The sequence below is a fragment of the Bos mutus genome, chromosome 9 (assembly GCF_027580195.1).
Source record: "Bos mutus isolate GX-2022 chromosome 9, NWIPB_WYAK_1.1, whole genome shotgun sequence".
Classification (NCBI taxonomy): Eukaryota; Metazoa; Chordata; class Mammalia; order Artiodactyla; family Bovidae; genus Bos; species Bos mutus.
In genome coordinates this window covers 50440285-50459920 of record NC_091625.1, presented here as the reverse complement: position 1 = coordinate 50459920, position 19636 = coordinate 50440285, and the positions used below count along the sequence as shown (strand labels likewise).

Sequence of the window (19636 nt, the reverse complement as noted above, 5' to 3'; positions counted from 1 at the left end):
TACCTCAAGGAAGAATATATTTATAGGACACAGTAAATTGTTAATAACATGGGATATAAACCTACATTTAAATACTGATCATTATAAATGATAATTTATGATAAATTATAAATTTATGATAAAATATAAATGATAAATTATAATCAGCTTTGATCAGTTAGTTAATCATTGTTTCTGCCTCATATTTTGGCTGATCAAGAGTCAACACTAGGAGTAGACATGTATGCTTGACGTAACAGTACCCTCTTAAATAATGATTTCCTTGTAGGAATCTCTGGAACACTGAAGCATTTTGTCTAGTTAAGACTAGACAATATCCATAAATCCACTATCTAATAAGCACACTTCAAATGAAAAATGACACAGTATGATAAAAGTGAACTTCCAAGTGAGGTTGCTACTTTCAACAACCTTTCAAATCTCCCACAGGATACTTCTCTTAAGTGCATCAGTCAAACTGTATATTTGATATTAGTTTTTTTTTTAATTCACATAGATTCTAATATTTTCTTTCTATGACCCATTAGACTGTCTTGCCACCACAGGAATAAGTAAACTCTTAGCAGCAGCAGCAGCATTACTTCAGAGAATTAGTTTACATAATGTTCAGTTCCTCTCCCACTTCCCCACTAAAAAGAAACTTACAATATTTTCTTCTAGAAAAAACTTTTAACAGTGAAACTGTCAACATACCTTTGACTTTTTTTCTAGTTTCATCATCAGCAGTTTTAGTAGTTGGGTTGTTGAATGCTTTTAGAATGCCAGCTTGTATTCGCTATAAAACAAAATAATAAGAATTTCTTAAGAATGTATACTAGAATGTATCCTTTCAAAGCATTATTCTGTGTTCCCGTGACTAGAATCTGGTTTCAGTGACAACTGACTCAAACTTCATCCTCTTAAAAGAGGATTTTCAAACAGCAACATACACTGGATCTCAGTTCCCTAGTCTGTAAATTAAAATGACTGAATTTTTAGAAAGTTAAATGTGTCCTTTAGTCCAGTTCTAAAACTCCATGCATGAATAATTTTGTGTTGCCAGATTCTCCCCCAAATAAGTCAAGGTTCCTACATACAGGTTCTCTTGTGTTTAAAGTATTTTTCACAGTCAACAAAAAGCAAGCAGCCTAGTCCCATTTTTTTTTTTTTACAGGTTTAGAATAAGTTCTCCTTTTTTCTTCTATCCCCCATCTTTCCCCATCTCTTGCTTCCTCCCTCCCTCTCGCCAACTCTGTCCCTAAGATGATTTACTCCTTAACCAGGACAAAAAGTAACAAGTAGATCATATGAAATTTCTTATCTACGAAGAAAGTAGTAATACATAAGCAGCTATTAAACTGGTCACTATGACCTCCATATAGATATATATACACACACACATGTATCAGATCAGATCAGATCAGTCGCTCAGTCGTGTCCGACTCTTTGCGACCCCATGAATCGCAGCACGCCAGGCCTCCCTGTCCATCACCAACTCCTGGAGTTCGCCCAGACTCACGTCTATCGAGTCAGTGATGCCATCCAGCCATCTCATCCTCCGTTGTTCCCTTCTCCTCCTGCCCCCAATCCCTCCCAGCATCAGAGTCTTTTCCAATGAGTCAACTCTTCGCATGAGGTGGCCAAAGTACTGGAGTTTCAGCTTTAGCATCATTCCTTCCAAAGAAATCCCAGGGCTGATCTCCTTCAGAATGGACTGGTTGGATCTCCTTGCAGTCCAAAGGACTCTCAAGAGTCTTCTCCAACACCACAGTTCAAAAGCATCAATTCTTCGGTGCTCAGTCTTCTTCACAGTCCAACTCTCACATCCATACATGACCACAGGGAAAACCATAGCCTTGACTAGACGAACCTTTGCTGGCAAAGTAATGTCTCTGCTTTTGAATATGCTATCTAGGTTGGTCATAACTTTCCTTCCAAGGAGTAAGCGTCTTTTAATTTCATAGCTGCAGTCACCATCTGCAGTGATTTTGGAGCCCAGAAAAAGCCTGACACTGTTTCCACTGTTTCCCCATCTATTTCCCATAAACATATATGTATATATATATATATATACACATACACATGACTAAAGTCCAGAATATTGTCCACAACAAGAAGACAACTTCAGAACTTAATTGTTATTTTATTTGAATTTAGTTGTCAATGAAAATCATGTGTTCAAGTGCTCAGCAGCTCTTAGTAAATAAGTTTTATGGTTCTACACCTCTTACATATGGCTTAGAAAAGATCTAACCTCACGAAAAACTCTCAGAATAAAACTACATATATTCCAAAAATAAAGATTTATTTAAGCTAATAAATTATCATCTTTTACACTAATTGCAGCCCTCTTAGTGGATAAATTTAATCTTCTCTAATTCACATTTTAACAGTGGGGTGAGGGGAAAGGTAGTAAGCAAAGTCTTAATTACAGGTTTTCATATATGTGAAACCACTGTTTGACTTAGATTTCTTGATATGAAAATGATACATAAATCTTTTGTCAAAAAATTATCATGTCAAAGAGAAATTAAGCAGAATTGCAATCTTCTCAGAGAGTAAGAAAACTCTATATGTCAGAATCCAAGATACTTTTCACTCTTCAGAACAGCTTTATATATGTAAATCGATTGAAAAGAATTAAAAACAAATTAAGTAGCTAACTTATACATTTAGAAAAGGACATTAAACTGAACACAAGTATAAGGAAAGAGTTAAGAGGATAGAAGTAGAAATTGAAGAGAATAAATAAATGAATCAAAAGCTGATTTTCTGGGCAGCAGGGAATAAACCCACCAACTAACCTAAATCAAGACAAGCGTGAAAAAAAAAGATAAGCGTGAAAAGCATAACATCACATATAACAAAGATGGAGAATCACTACCTAAATGAAAGATATTGCAAATAATCATGAGAGACTACTTTGCTCAACTCTTAGGTAATTATATTTGAAATTTCAGGAAAAAGAAAACCAGATAATTTTTCAAAAAATTAGAAAATTTTCCAGCTTTCAAGGAAGGAAAAAAATATCATTAAAGTCACTGAATTACATAATCCCTACACAAACCTCCAGTACCTAATAATTTCACAGAAACAGTAAACCTATGTCCCAGGGCACAGAAAAAGGAAAGCTATCAAATTATCTTCATGAAGCATAATATTGGTACCAAAAGCTGACAAGAGTGTACACACAGATATAATATTACCTAAAAAAATTCTAAATAAAATATCAGTGACAGAATAGAGCTAGCTGCACAGTAAAAAAAAAAACCCACAAAGATTATAGTATGACCAAGAGGCCTTTATTCTAGTAGTACAGGGATATTAGGGAACTCTAATAACATTAATTAATATAAGTCATCATATACACTGAGAAAAAATAAGATCAAATCCCTCGATACCCCCATTCACTACTACTATTTAACACTGTAAAGTTTTACTGATGTATTTGACAAAAAATAAATCTCAGAGATATAAAAGTATAAAAGAGAGAAAATTATTTGCAGATGACATGACTTTTTACTTCGAAAAGCCAGAGGAACTAAATGAGATAAAAAGCTACTATAATAATGAGAATTTAATAGGGAGTATATAAAGATAATGAAGTCAATCGCCTTCACACAAACAGAACTGTTAGAAGATATAGAAGAAAACAAACAATAATCGCAACTGAAAATATAAAATAACTAGGAATAAACTAAACAAATGTGTAACATCTAAAAAAGGAACACTACTGAAAGAGACAAAAGAAAATTTGATCAAATGGAAATACACAGCACGTTCTTGGATAAGTCCTATCATTATGAACATTTCAATTCACCTTCCACCCAATTTATTTATTTAACATAATTCCAGTGAGAATGGCAATAGTATATAGATTTTAGAGTTTTCTTTTTCTCTTTTTAATGTGAGAGGTTGAAGGGAGAGGTAGGTTCTACCCAGGTATGGAAAAAATAAATAAGAATAGCAATGAAAACCTGGGGGCAGAGAGAAAAGTGTAGTAAGAGATGATTGACTAAATGCATTAAAATCTTCATAACTGAAAGGTTAAATCTAGTACTTAAACATATAAGCAAACACAACCAAGGGCAAGTTGAGAAAAAACCCAAATAATATGAAAAGTTAGTATAATTAGAGTGCTACCAATTTAGTGGGGAAAACATACTATATAGTTTGGGTAACTATAGGATAGCCAAATGGGAAAAATGAAAATATCATGGAACAGGGTAAATTTCAATAGATCAAGCTTTAGATAAAAGTCAATCATAAAAGTACCAGAAGAAAACATGGGGAAATTCTTTTATAACCTTGAAGTAAATTTAAAAATTTGCCTTTTCAACCAAGACTCAATATCCAGAAGCCATATAAAAATAAAAAAAAAATTTAAGATTTTTAAATTCAAAAACAAAAAAATGTTTAGCATTACATTACATTTAAAAAAAAAAGCTATTGTCACATTATAGGCAAAATCACATCACAAATGATAAACTTGGTAACATATTTCCTCTCTAGTACACAAAAAGCTTTTAGAAATCAGCAAAAGATCAAAACCCAGTAGAAAAATGGGCAAAAAAATAAGAACAAATGAAAAGATACTGGGCTTTATTCAAAAAGAGAAAAACATACACTAAAATTACTCTGAGATACCATTTGCTACCTATCAGATTGACAAAAATTTTAAAGTTTGGTATAACAGTCTTTTGGTGAGGTTATGGAAAAACCCTCTCCATATATGTTATGTTGCTGACAGAGTGAAAACTGTATGCCTATGGAGGACAATTTGGTAACAGTTATCAAAATTCCAAATGCGTGCATCATTTGACCCAGAAAGCTCACTTCTGTATTTATATAGATATTCTTACAGACATGTGAAATAACACACATACATTATTCATCAGAGCATTGTTCATAAAGGCAAAAACACTGGAAACCACATATAAGGAACAATCAATAAGGAAATGGTTAGAATTGGTTATAAAGGAACAAGTTTGTTTTTTTAAAAAAAGGAAACTTTTTATCTTCTGCTATGGAAAGTTGCTATAATATGTTACCTTAATCAAAAGGAAAAACATACATATGCATACACACACACAACCAAATGAGAACACAAACAAAGACAACAAAGTGGTTTACAGGCAACAGCAGGGGCATCATGTAAGGGAATGCCCAGGAGGACAGTTAGGAAGAATTTCACAATGATGCTTACACATCTAATGTGGGAGGCAACCAATCTAGACTGGGGCAGTGAGACTTACAAGAAGGATATATTGTTGACACCAAGATCCCTTCTGCCATTCTACCATGTTTTTCTCTGAGAACAGAATGTACAGGGAATGAGCTGCTAATGTTACATCTCCCCTCTCTGCTCTGCTACCTTGATCAGGAGAGGAAACAAACTACCACCCCAGAATTGTTCTGCTTGGGCCTATTCCCGAGAGTCATGAAGTGGGCCATGATGAACTCAGAAGCAGAAAACATGGAGCAGTCTCCAACTTTCTGGGATGAGAACTAGTACCTGGTCTCTTCTAATCTCTGTCAATTGACCTTGATTTTGACAGGTGTGACTCAGAACACATTCATGACCTTGCCTACTGACTTTCCCAGAAAGAGGTCTTCTAAATTGGGGAGCCAAAGCCAGACTACGTTCCAGAGATTCTCTCAACTCATCTTTTGGGAACCATCCAATAAAGGCAGTTAAGTTTGTGCTTGCTACCCAATAAAACTAAACAACATATTGTTTAAGCATATAGAAGTAGCTCTCAAAACTATGGAATGATTTCTGTAAAAGTCAAAATAGTGGTTTCCTGTGCTGAGGAAGAAGTATTTGAAAAAAAGAAACAGGTAGCTTTTATGGTACTAATAATCTATTTTTTAACTCTGGGGGTGGTGGTAGGGAGGAGTGCTAATAGTATTTATAGTATGCTTTAAACTATATCTGTACATGTTCTTCTATATGATGATATGTTTTATAATTAGTTTTTAATATTCCTCCCCAATAATTATGAAAGTAGGCTCTATTTATTAACTAGCCTATGATCAGCACATTATATTTCCTAGAACTGCTCGCTATTCTCTTTATTTTGAAAGTTAATGCAAGATTCAAAAATTTAAATATATACAAAGTAGGATATAAAAGTAAACATACAACAATTCATACCATGTTACTCACTCCTAAAATATACTTACATGTGAAAGAAATTGAAATATGTGTCCCAGAAGCTATTAAATATTGAAATAATCTCTAATTCAGACTCAATAAACTTGAAAATTGATATAATTTTGATACTGAGGTAAAAACTTGACTTTTTTACCTTGAAAAGAGAACACTGAACACTGAAAAAAGAAGCAAATTAGAACGGTGCAAATTCCATGCAAGAGAAATATTCAATGGACTTAAATGAAAGATGCCAATAAATACCCATGTTCACCTATAAATATCATCTATAGATAAAACTGTAAAAAGTCTATCCAGCAACTAAAGACCTCTAATTCAACTTACAAGTCTACAAATTTATTCTACAATTTGAACATTTTACCATTTCAGACATGACTTTTAATGAGCCTTTACCATACTCTGATATGTAAGCTGCAATATCACTCTTTTTTAAAAGAGTAAAAACAATGAAGCTGTTTAAACTCTTAACTTTTATTAAACTATTAGATATTTGCTTTTTTCATTGTATCCTAGCCACAAATTTACATTCTCTGCTCTAAACTGTTAAACTTAGTTAAAAGGTAGTTCATCAAGTTGAATAAAATAAATGGGTTTAGGTCCATCTACAACCTTCATTGTTAAGAGTTGTGCTTTGAGCCATTTAGATTTTAAAAAAAGACTGGTCAGAGAGCTACTAACAACTGCAGCACATTAATCAATTCACAGTATCAAGGTTCAACCAGTTCAAACCTCCTTGTTAAACTCTTTTTAAAAATAAGAATGCAAAACACATAATTTAAGTTAGCAGAGCTATTCTACCTTTAAAATCATGTTACCTAATAATGGATTAAAGTGATAAATCTTTGATAATAAAAATGTAATAATACCATTAATTTAGTGATAGCTCAAACTAAAAGGAAAAAAAGTCAAGAAGCATATATTTCTAAGCTGAAAAGACTGCCTATAAAAGAAGCCCTTATTGTGAATTTGACTTTATTTCACATATAAAAAATTTACAAATTTTCCACAAATGATCCCTTTTATCTCTCTACTTAGCAAGAAGGAGTCATATTCCTCAACTTCATAGTCATAAGAAAAAGACCTTAGTGAAACAAGATGAAAGGAGGTCAGCCATTTTTTAACCATCACTAGAAGGGTCTGGTGGCAGACATACCGCTGTAGCCTTCCTTCAATCAAAGAACACATGGCGCTGACAAACCACAACAGCAGCCAGACTAACAGCTGTGGAGTTCCCAGGCTAGACAATGCAGCTCCTGCCCGGGTACTCACTGTACCCAACCAGCATGACTGTCCTTGCTTACGAGACAGAAGAGATCCAAGACTTGACATTTTAATTCTGCCACTCCATCTAAAAGCCTCACGTAGAGGAAGAAAGATAAGAGCTTTCAAAAACTAATGTTTCCTGCTGTACTGCCTGAGTTTTCAAGATACTGTGAATCCCAATGCATCATTACGACAAAAGAATAATTACAACAAAGAATGCCATCAATGAAAGCAAAATCGGAAAAAAAATTACGATAGATTTTATTGTTTTACTTGTAATATCAACAGAGAAAAATATTGTAAAAAGGTGACTTTTAATTCCATTTACAATGATACATGACCACCATGTAGTAAACATATTCCTGTAAATCTCAGGGGAAAAGAAAAAAAATCTTTCTAGCAACTGATGGCTTCAATTAATCCTAAAGTAACTACTGTGTCATCTGTAGGCTCAGAAGGTCAAAATGCATTTACTATTCCTAACACAGAGCATCTCTTTCTACTTTGCTACCTTGTATCAATCCCTTCAATAAGAATATCAATTCTTATTGTATCAATCCCTTCAATAAGAATATCAATTAGTAAATCAGATTCAATACTTTTTCAAATAGTGAAATAATTATGGTTACATTTTAAATAGCAAGCTTTAAAATGTATATTCATACTAGTCACTGATGATCAAGCATTAATATTAAACTTTTTTTTTTGGCCACACTGTGAAGCATGTGGGATCTTAGCCTCCCAACTAGGGATCAAACTCGTATCCCTTGCAATGGAACTGCAGGGGAAGTCCCTAAAATTAAAGTTTAATCAGCAGTATTGTATAGAATTAGATCATTAGTTTGGTAGTCTGAAACACTTAAGTTTGTATCTCCATTCTTGGTATCAGTTTCTAGATCTAAGAAAATGTAATGAATTATTAGCTCAGGGGGACTGTGCTAATGTTCCCAAAACTTACTCTTAACTGATTTCTTCAAAACAAATTACAGATAAAATATAATGCGAACTACCCTTCAATTTAACAGTTTATTCAAATTATAACATATTCAAAATAAGTGCAAATGCCCCCCAAAACTAGCTAGTTTATTCATTTAAGAAACTGTTTTCTTCCCAATTCAATACGTAAATGAAATTGTCCATTTAGAGTAAACACAGACAACATATTGAACAAACATTAAATGAGCACCTACTAAGTGCAAGGCACATAGAATACCATTCCTTGAGGAGATCACAATCTGTTCAGAGACAACAGACCTGATTTTAAACAGTAGGTGAGTAAAAAGTAAAGTCGCTCAGTCGTGTCTGACTCTTTGCGACCCCTGGACTGTAGCCTACCAGGCTCCTCTGTTCATGGGATTTTCCAGGCAAGAGTACTGGAGCGGGTTGCCATTGCCTTCTCCAGGGGATTTTCCCGACCCAGGGATCGAACCCCAGGTCTCCAGCATCGCAGACAGATGCTTTACCATCTGAACCACCAGGGAAGCCCCATTAAAATGAAGTGGAAATTCAACTCATTTAATATGATACCCTATAAACAGCCAATTAAGGATAGAACTGTAATAAACACTGTTTGGTAACTGACTCATTCTTTAAGATAATTTACGAGAAATTATTAGAACCATTACTGTCTCTTCACTGAAAACTGGCCATACAGAATAAAGAAACACTACAATGCCATGTACAATTCAAAAAAACCGAATTAAAAAAGAAAAGATACCACCCTTCATAGTAACAAAAGAAACACCTACCACAAGCACATCAGCACTTCACTTGCACCTGGTTGTTCTACTGCATATTAACATATAGATTAAGAAATATATTCACCTTGAACAGGAAACAGGGTTTTCACCTGTTACGACAATTAGGATTGGCAGGGGCTGTCCAGAGTGCTATGTCAAGAACGATTCTGAGACTGAATCCTGACTCAGTGGAACGGCGATGAAATGATTAGCAGGGTCTGCTCCAAGTGAGAAAGGAGGAAGTGGGGGATATGTGCTTTATACTGGACATCTTTAATGTCTGGCATTTTTTCCGAAAAACTGTATCCTGTTTGCATAGGACCCCACCAAAAAAGGTGTAAATAACTAATTTAATATTAGAGTCAACGAACAGCCACTAAATTAAGGGACAGGGTTATAGTAAATACTGTTTGGGAAATCTATCTAGATCTTCTTTACTCAATAGACCCTGACTCAGGAGGCTGGGACCCCAGTCCTCTAATCCCTGAGTGAATTGTAATCCAACATGGGACAATGAGGTTTCTCTCTTTTGGGAATTTAAAATTAGGATTCACAAGCAGCCAGTTCATCTTTATACATGTGGAACTGCAACATGCAAGCCGTGGAACTGCAACATGCAAGCCATGGCAGTTAGGAGCTACCATTCAGACAGGGAAGCAAAGAAGCTACTCAGTCTGCAGAGACATGCATAAAGAAAATCTACAGAGCCAGAGAGACCAGGAGGAAAAGGAGAATACTTTCTGGATTTCTGAAAAACTTCCTGTCCTGTATCCCCATTTATCTGGAATATTAGATTCCTTTTTCTTTATTTAAGCTAGTTTTAATTAATTTGTTATTTATAGTCAAAGTATATAAACTAATAAAGGATAACAGAGCTGTAAAGTGATAAAAAAAATAATCTTGTGGTAGGCAGGGCAAAAAAGAGGAGGAGGATAAACAGAATAGTTTAAAGAAAAGTCAAATTACTTTCAACTGTACGTTAAAATTTTGGTAAAATTCCTTCAATTTTGTACCTTCTTCTTAAAGAGTATATGTGATAAACATTGAGAAATCTGACCTTTGTTTCTTCTGTCCTCACTGCATCCAGCAAATAATGAAGAAGTTCCTGACTGTCCTGTTGTTGAAAACTTTTAAATGCAGGGGCCCTATGATTTAAAAACAAAACAGGAAAGAAAAATAAAGAAATAAAGTAATTATATCAATAATATATTACTATTATTTAAAATCACCTCGAAATAACATATATTCAATATTCATATATTCCAAGGTTCAATTTACTCTTTTTTCTATAAATAGAAGCACAAAATATGGTTACTGTTCACATGAGGATGAGATCTTCAGGACACTGAAAACAATATAGCTAACATTTATTAAGCAATGACTACACATCAAGTACCGTAAATGTGTCAAGCTTCACAGTACAGTACACTGAACTTTTGAGAATTTGGGGACACCCTTAAGGTACATGATACACCACAGAATATCACAAAACTAGGAATATATATATATATATACACACACACACACATTTTTTTTTTTTTCAAATTTCTATGAAAGAATAAATGAATGCTTTAAAGTTAAGCCAGGTCCTTTATGAACGTGTTTATTTCTAGGCACATAAGGGTTTTGTTTTTAACCATATTGGCAATATCTTGGGAAATTTACTTAAACTCTGCATGCCTCAAAACTCATCTTAAAAAATAAGAAAACTAAGCTAGATGATCTATAACGGCACTTTTAGATTTTACAATTCTATAATTTTCTTACTTTATGGTATTACATAATGGGCTTCTGAGTCAGGACAGACATCTATTTAAACCCTGCCTTGTTCTCATGAAACACAGGAAGCTACTCAACTTCTGGCAGTCTCAGTTTTCTTATACATAAAATGGGGGAAAACAATCACGTCTTCAGAGCATTATGAGACACAATTTACATACAGGACACAGCTGCAACTAAACAAACGTTAGTTCCTTCTCTGCATGTGTGCTAAGTAGCTTTCAGTCGTGTCCAACTCTTCGCTGACCCTATGGACTATAGCCCACCAGGCTCTTCTTGTCCATGGGATTCTCCAGGCAAGAATACTGGTGTGGGTTGCCATTCCCTTCTCCAGGGGATCTTCCCAACCTGGGGATCAAACCTGTGTCTCTTATGTCTTCTGCATTGGCAGGTGGGTTCTTTACCACTACTGACACCTGGAAAGTCCCTTTCTCTTGGTAGTCCAAGACATAACAGCAAAGTCACAGTAAGTGTCAAACTACTCATATTAAGCTCTAGGAGATCTTCCCTACCCAGGAATCGAACCAGGTCTCCTGCATCATAGGCAGACTCTTAACTGTCAGAGCCACCAGGGAAGCCCAGATAAGCATATTAGTGCTTCGTAACTCATGATCATTCATATTAAGACAGTAGATGTACCCACTTCTGACAAAGCTGATTAAAAAGAACTTTGGGAGAAAGTGGTCCTCTTTCAGTCTCCTTCATGCTGTGAAGAAACAGGAACAAGGCTGAGGTCAATGGTCCAGGGCTTGAAAGTTCCACCACTAACGGGTCCTTTAAAAACAGGATCAATTCTTTGTCAGAAATAAACAATTTTAAAATAAAATGTCATTAAAAAATCTAAGAGAGAGTTATATTGTTTAAATGATGACTAAACCATCTCAAGTGTATTAAAAAGCTTTATTCCCTCATATACAAGAAAACTATATAAAAAATGAAATTAAATGCCTTACCTTGAAAAATATAGGTATTCTCATATCTTCTGCCCTTTATTTTATATAACTATTAGCTCAAGAGTGAAAAACCAATATTTCATTGCTTTTAACTGTCCCTTCATGTACTCTCCTAAAATTATTCATTGACTTGTTATTTGTACATATTCACAAATAATCATAAACATTTATTAGCAAAACCCCATATTCTTTTTTCCAAATATTTTACTAATAAAATAAGGAATGGGAATTATGTCACAAAATACATTACCTTGTACTTATTTTATACCTACTCATATTAATAATGAAGTACTGAGTGTTTTCTCTCTAATTCGGGGACTAAGACATTTATCACTTCTGTTCAACATATTACTGGTGGTTTGAGCCACAATAAGGTACGGAAAAGAAAGAAAAGGCATACAGATTACAAAGGCCCAAAGAAAACAGGTGGTGAAAGAGCAGTGATCTATACTGATAGTCCCACAACTCAGGTCAACTATTATGTCCTAAAAAACTAAGACCTAAGATTGAAAATTTCCCTCTTAGAATGACAAACCTACAGTGATCAGCTATAATATCTGATTGCCATATACTAATTTCACAGCTTCAAGTGTGAAATACTTAAATCTAACATCAGATCACAGTTAGTCAGAAATCTTTTCAAACCCTATCATTATTTTGTAAAGCAGTCTTCACTAGCTCCCAAGGTGGCAACTGGGCTTCACCATAAAAATCTCAAGAGAATGAAAGGGCAGTGAGTTTACAGACTGACTTTTTAACAAAAAATACAACCATAGTGTCTTTCAAAATTGCTTCCTTTGAAGAAAAACCTAAGGTTACTACATTGGGCTAAGAAGTTTTAGAATTCCTCTTTTTTAAGAATTTCAACAGCCAGATTATGAGCTATACCTTCACTCTTTGTTCCTCTAAAACACACATAGACAAATCAATTTCTGCTGCTGCTGCTAAGTCACTTCAGTTGTGTCCGACTCTGTGTGACCCCATAGACGGCAGCCCACCAGGCTCCCCTATCCCTGGGATTCTCCAGGCAAGAACACTGGAGTGGGTTGCCATTTCCTTCTCCAATGCATGAAAGTGAAAAGTGAAAAGGAAGTACCTCAGTCGTGTCCGACTCTTCGCGACCCCATGGACTGCAGCCTACCAGGCTCCTCTGTCCATGGGATTTTCCCGGCAAGAGTACTGGAGTGGGGTGCCATCACCTTCTCCAAATCAATTTCTAACTGGACTCTTAATTATTAGTGTAATACCCTCCAAGACCACCAGGAACACACTTGGAGCAGAACAAGATGGGTTCATTACTTGTTGGTTTGAGGGGGAACACACACAACAGGGAACCATGGAGTGTCTCAATCAGAGGTATTCAAAAGAACCAATGGAGGATTTGGGTTTCAGGTGGGTGGTTTAGGGAAGAAATTAAGGAAAATAATTTTAGAAAAGGTCTGTTCTCAGTTGGATGCTGTAATAAAGTGGGGGTATTTCTACGATGAAATATCTCAATAAAAGGAAACTAGAATGAAGCTAAAGCTGTAACAAGTGAAAAAAAAAGTCACAGTGACTCCTTTTGGCCAAGAGAAGGTGACTGGGATTTTCTCACTGGAAGAGTAATCTTGGTTTAGACAAAAGTATTAAGCGGACTTGTTTTGTCTCATTTAACAGTCTTGGAGTAACCTTGCTTGAGGCTGGTATTCTGTGAGGTTACGTGAACAACATGGCCTAACAGTGGGTATCAGGATAGCTTCCAAATGTCAGAGGCTGCCTTTTCCCCTTTCTCACTAGTTTAAAAACCCAATATCAAACTAGGCTCCAGAAAACCTTCAGATGATCACTATTAAAATTAAATCTACCTTTAAAGGATAAAAATGCTGTATTTAAGTAAATGTTACCATTAACTATCAATTTTATAATACAGATTTTATAATATAGAACAAGAATCCTAGATGTTTCATTCAACAAAAATCAAAACGCTATAGTCTTTTCTAGTATGTCTACTCAAAAGCTGCCTCAGTATTTTTTCTGTTGTTTGACTTATGAGATGTTTGAAGCATAACATATCTTAAAGCTCTGATCTTAGAAGTTTTAAGTCTTATTATTTATTTTCACAAAATGCTTTTGAATTATTTTTTCAAATTCTCTGACTACCATCTCAATGGATAGCTCTGAGAAGTAAGAAAAATAGATTTTGGCAACATCACCAGCTTATCTAAAAAGAGCTATTATCCAGATAATTATAATTCTTACCAGTTGAGAGTCAGAGGAAGGAACAATCTTGAGTTTTGTACCATGTTCTTTGATTTCATTCATCAATTCAGTAAGAATGTAAGACTGTGCCAAGTTCTGAAAGAAAATAAAAGTATTATCTTCTGATTCAGTTATAATATGCCTCCAATTTCACAGAATAAATACTCTCTCCAAGTTTCAAATATCATCTGATATAGCAAAAATGTCTTTAGGTTTTAAGAAAATTTAACTAAATACATTTTACATTTAATAAATATCACTATTACTGACAGAGCCATGGTAAACTACAGAGGTCTTTCAGAATCAATGTGGAAAAAGAAGGCATATGTACTATATGACAATGGCTAAAGTGAAAATGAAAGTCGCTCAGTCATATCTGACTTTTTGCAACCCCATGGCCTATACAGTCCATGGAATTCTCCAGGGAGAATACTGGAGTGAGTAGCCTTTCCCTTCACCAGGGGATCTTCGCAACCCAGGGATCGAACCCAGGTCTCACACATGGCAGGCGGATTCTTTACCAGCTGAGCCACAAGGGAAGCCCAATGGCTAAAAACAGCCAAAAACAATCAAAAAGAAAACAGATAAACTTCTAGATGAACATTTAGCAGTCCAAGGTGTGCTTGCTATTTGACGTCCAAGGTGTGCCAAAAAACACAAATTAATTAAAACAAACTTTTACATTTTACAAAGCTTTCTCATGGCTCTTACCTGCATGACCGCATTAAAGAAGCAAGTATTTCCTAAATTTGTAATTCCCTTTACAGATGTTACACTGCCACCTTTTCTTCCCTTATTTTTTTCACCTGTTTCACATTTTTCTTCACAAAGTTTTATGATTCTAGAAAATGCACCTAAGTTAGAGAAAACACAATGGATATGAGATTTTAAATACATATCATTTGATACAATTTAAATATATTATTTAAAATTAAACAAGATTTTTCCTCTGAATCTGTTTCTGAGGGGCAAGAATACAAATGGAAATAAGTAGTTCTTGTTTTGTATCTTACAGCCAAAGTAATTCATTTTAATTCATCCTAATACATACACATCCATTCTTCAAACCTCCCTGTAGAATTCCAGGTGAATTTAAAAATAAAGTAGTTTAAAATGAATTTTAAACAAGCAAGTAGAAAAGATCTTGGTTTCTAAATACCATTGTCCATTAAAACAAATGAAGACTCTTTGAAGAAAAGGCTGATTCTAAACCTGGGGCAGCAAAAGAGGCAAAATGAGCCTCTACCATTTTTGTTATTCCAGAAAATAAGTGCTCCAAAGAAGAAAAAAAGATGAGTATGTCAAAATACACAGGCATCATTTTGAACAGGTTTCCAGTGGTCCAATTTGGAACAATTTGTATATCAAAATAAAGAAGAGTACTGATAAGAGTATTACTCAATGAACAAAATGAGAATGGGTCTGAATTGATAATAGACTTTTTAAATGAGGATAAAAGAAAAAACGTTTCCTGACAAAAGAATGCCAATTAATAAACAGAAGAAATGTGATGGAATTTTAAAAACACCATACAGTAGTAATTTGGGGATGGTATAGTTCTTGCTTTCTATAAATTAGAAACTGTCAAAATAAAATCCATGGATGCTCAAGTCTCTTATATAAAATGGCACAGTATTTGCATGTAACATACACACATCCACCCATATACTTTAAATCATCTCTAGATCACTTATAATACCTAATACAATAAAAATGCTATGTAAATAAATAGTTGCCAGTGAACAGCAAATTCAGGTTTTGCTTTTAGGAAGTATCTGGAATTTGGGGGGGAATATTTCTGATCTGTGGTTGGCTGAATCCAAGGATGCAGAACCTGGGGCTAGGGGGTGGGGAATCCCACAGCATAATATAAAAAGTAAAATATCTAATACTTAAGAGTATGGTAAAGTGCATGTTTTGGGCTTACTGACTTGCATAATTAACACTGATTTGCAAATTATATCAATTCATCATGTTTAATAACTATGAAAATGAAGAAAAATTTCTAACATTTATGAACTGGTATTATTGATTATTATCTATTTAACAGATTTCTAAATCATTATAATTTGAAGTTTGACATGAAACTGCGAAGTTCTCAAATCTTCTGATTTTAAAGGGATGTTCTTTTATATTCCTTTCAACTCTCAGATTTTACAGTATTTACAATTATATTTTTATTTACTTAATACTGACAATGGAGAGGGAAATGGCAACCAACCCCTTCCAGTATCTTGCCTGGAGAATCCCATGGACAGAGGAGCCTGGCAAGCTGTGGTCCATTGGGAGTTTCAAAGAGTTGGATACAGCTGAAGTGACTTAGCATGCACGCATGCAATACTGACATGCTGTCCTGCATTGCTAATTAACTTTTAAGTGGCTGTCTGCTTCTCCAACCAGATTCATGGAGATAAGAGAATGTCTCTTATGACTGCTCTATCCTCCACAGGGGTATGATGTTGAAGAGAACATACATATTTTAAAAGCTCAATATAAATTAAAACCAACAACATTAAACAGCAAATACTGTCAAATTTTAGCTTTATATGCTTCCAATGACTTCTTAAGAGGAAATAAATTAAGACATCTCCTCCCCAGCCTTCTGTACAAAAGCATTATGGGAGATACAAAGGCGCTGAGGTGGCCCTTTTCTCATGGACAGGAGTGGAAAACAAACACCATCAAGAGAAACCTCAGTCTCAGGTACTGGCAGACTGATATCATGCACACCTTGTTGGTCAAAGGAACGACCTGTGACTTTTGCCAAAGGAAAGGCTTCTAGCCATAGGGTTCCACTATCAATCAAGTGGGATGATTAACATATTTTCTTATATAGTTTTTATAAGGATTAAATGAGCTAAACTTGCTTTGCAAAGTATCGGGCATGCTAAGCACTTTGTAAGTGTGTGAAAAACAGCCCAGAGAGCCCCCCGAAATTGCTATTCATGCCAACATCCACATCTTCATGAGCTATTTGTCATGTCCATTGTTTGTCTGCTCTCACTTTCTTCTCTTTAATCATTTCCTGTATTTTCTGGGGATTTTCCCCTCAAGTTTATCTCATTTCTAACTGGATTTCCTAAATTGCTAATGTGAGTTTTGCCTTTTACATTGACTTCATGGTTTTTGTGATCCTGCTTTTTTTCCTCATGTGGAAACATCTTAGGGAGAAAAATAGATTTGTGGATTCTCAGATGTTTCTTTCACTAACCAAATCTATTACAAAGAAAAGATTTTTCCTTCAACTCAACTTTTACCCTGTGACACAACATTTTATCATTAACTCTATTACCTGTTTTCCCCCCTTTATTCCTACGTTAAACACTATTGGTTGTTACTGGATATTTGTTATCCAGATAACGAGGAGTTGTTTTTAAATCCCAACCCTAGAATTCTGAATTAACACAGAAAAGAACTAGAAAAATAGACCTCTCCTCCTGTCCTCCAGATATTAAAAATAAATGATAAGAATTATACCCCATACTAGAGCCTGGAGACAAAGCTCGGTACAATCAATGGAGAGGGTCACTGAGGTACAGAGGCCAGGCGTAGAGAAAAGGAAAAGCGGGAAAAGGCCAGACAGTATTCAAACTTGCAAGGAAATGCAAAAGCAAATGAAAAAAGCCAGCCAGTGCTGAAGAAGCACTGCACAAACAAGAAGAAGCCCCATGCTGATCCTGGCTTGCAAACGGGAGCAGTCCACCTCTTAATTACATCTGATATTCCAACTGAAGTCCAGAATTGGCAGATTTCAGGCTCTCATTGTAGCTATTGCCACTGGATGGCTTCACAGTGATTTTTAAGAGATTTAGGACAAAAGAATAATTAAATCCAAGCAGTGTCCCGTCTTTTGGGGCAAGGTTGTTGCTGTGATTTTACAAAACTCATTCTCCAACTGGTTAAGTGATTTGCCCAGAATAAAAATGATAATCTTTTGATTATAAATCCATTGTCATTTTGCCAGGTAATTTCTCTTCAGTGATTTATGCACAATGAGAAGAATTACAAAAAAATAGCAGGCAAGATTCGTACAGATTTGACTGTTCTCAACCCCTAACAAATATGACTTCTCACAAGTATTCCCTTTAGTTAATGTTCTTAATAAATGTTGCCATGTTTTAGCTTATTATGAAAACAGAGTGGCTGGGGGAAATAAACTATTAACTCCATATAAATATATACTATATATCTATAAATTATATTTATTATTCACTTGGGAAAATACTTCCAGAAGTAACTTATATTTTAATCTTATAAGGCCAAATAGTATTTGTTAAACCATAAAGTGCAAATGATTTATGTATCTGTATATCACATTTACCCATCAGTTTTCAAAACATCTGGGATAGCATCTTAAAGTAAACAATGTTCATAAGACCATCTGGTCAAAACTGCAGGCAAAAAAAAGCATAAGCATATGGAAAACCAGATTTTACCCTTCCCTTCAGCAGTAAGGGATGACAAATGTCAAACCTAGATATATCCACGCTTCACTGTGCGATGCTTTTCAGCACCACCTGGCTCTCCATGCAGAGCCACCAAATATGGACAGCACTGCCAGGAAGAACATATCCACGGGGCAATGGCAATAAAAATAGTTTATTTCATGGTTAAATAGCTACTTCACATAAGTGGCAAGAGTCTGTTTTGTTGACTTATACATGTAACTCTGTGAGAACACGTTCAAAATTAATTATGTTATTAGGCTTGAATATTAAATAGATCCAATAATAGGACTAGAAAATGGACTGACATTTTCTAAGAACTATTTATATGTATCTTATTTAAAGTGCACGTTTTTCATTTTACTAAGCAGCATGGTTACAATGAAACAGTTATATACGAAATAGTTTATATAAATATATGTAAACTATAAATGTAAAAGGTAACAGTTCAAATAAAATTGCTTTATTAAATGTCCACTGTGTACCAGATACTGTATGTACCACTATCTATAATTATTTATAATTGCCTATGATTTATGACTGGAGTATAAGGAATTGACACACAGTGAATAGCATAGAGAAATTTAGCCTGAAATTCATGATTACATCATAGTAAAACTTTTAGAAACTAAGTATTCATGTACATTTGCTTACTGAAACTGTCAGCTGCGAGTTTAAGTTTCTAGTTGAAAACAAGGGTGTTTGAATCAGTCTCACAGTTATCTGACCTACAGACAGGTATGCATTTTAATAAAATGCAATTTGTTACTTCCAACGTAGAATAATTACTGATCATTTTGCTTTTAGAGACAACAAAGCTTTCTCAATCTGGCAGCAATTTTAGATCATATTCACTTTAAGAACTCTTCCTTTATGAACACAGAATGAATGCAACTAAGGGCTGAACTTCAAGATGTTTTGAAGGATGGTATAATTAAAAGGACAAAGCTGCTGCAACAACAAAAAAATAAACCAGACAAAGTCTTCACTTTCTGGCTGAAGCACCAGCAGAGCCAAAATAAAGAGAAAAGAAAATGTTTTCAAAATTTGGCTAAGATTATCTAA

The 19636-nt window shown here is 34.8% G+C and overlaps 1 protein-coding gene across 4 annotated transcripts in view; it reads right to left on the bottom strand.

Annotated features, from left to right (window-relative positions):
• The window catches only part of USP45 (ubiquitin specific peptidase 45), a 59101-nt gene that overhangs the window by 19830 nt on the left and 19635 nt on the right, over positions 1-19636 (bottom strand). For all 4 annotated transcript variants that reach the window (XM_070376556.1, XM_005902608.2, XM_070376557.1 and 1 more), the window contains exons 6-10: positions 14838-14980; positions 14127-14222; positions 11579-11709; positions 10214-10301; positions 694-775 (exon numbers count right to left, since the gene is read on the bottom strand). In XM_070376556.1, the coding sequence (XP_070232657.1) occupies positions 694-775; positions 10214-10301; positions 11579-11709; positions 14127-14222; positions 14838-14980 (540 nt within the window). The remainder of the gene's footprint in view (positions 1-693; positions 776-10213; positions 10302-11578; positions 11710-14126; positions 14223-14837; positions 14981-19636) is intronic.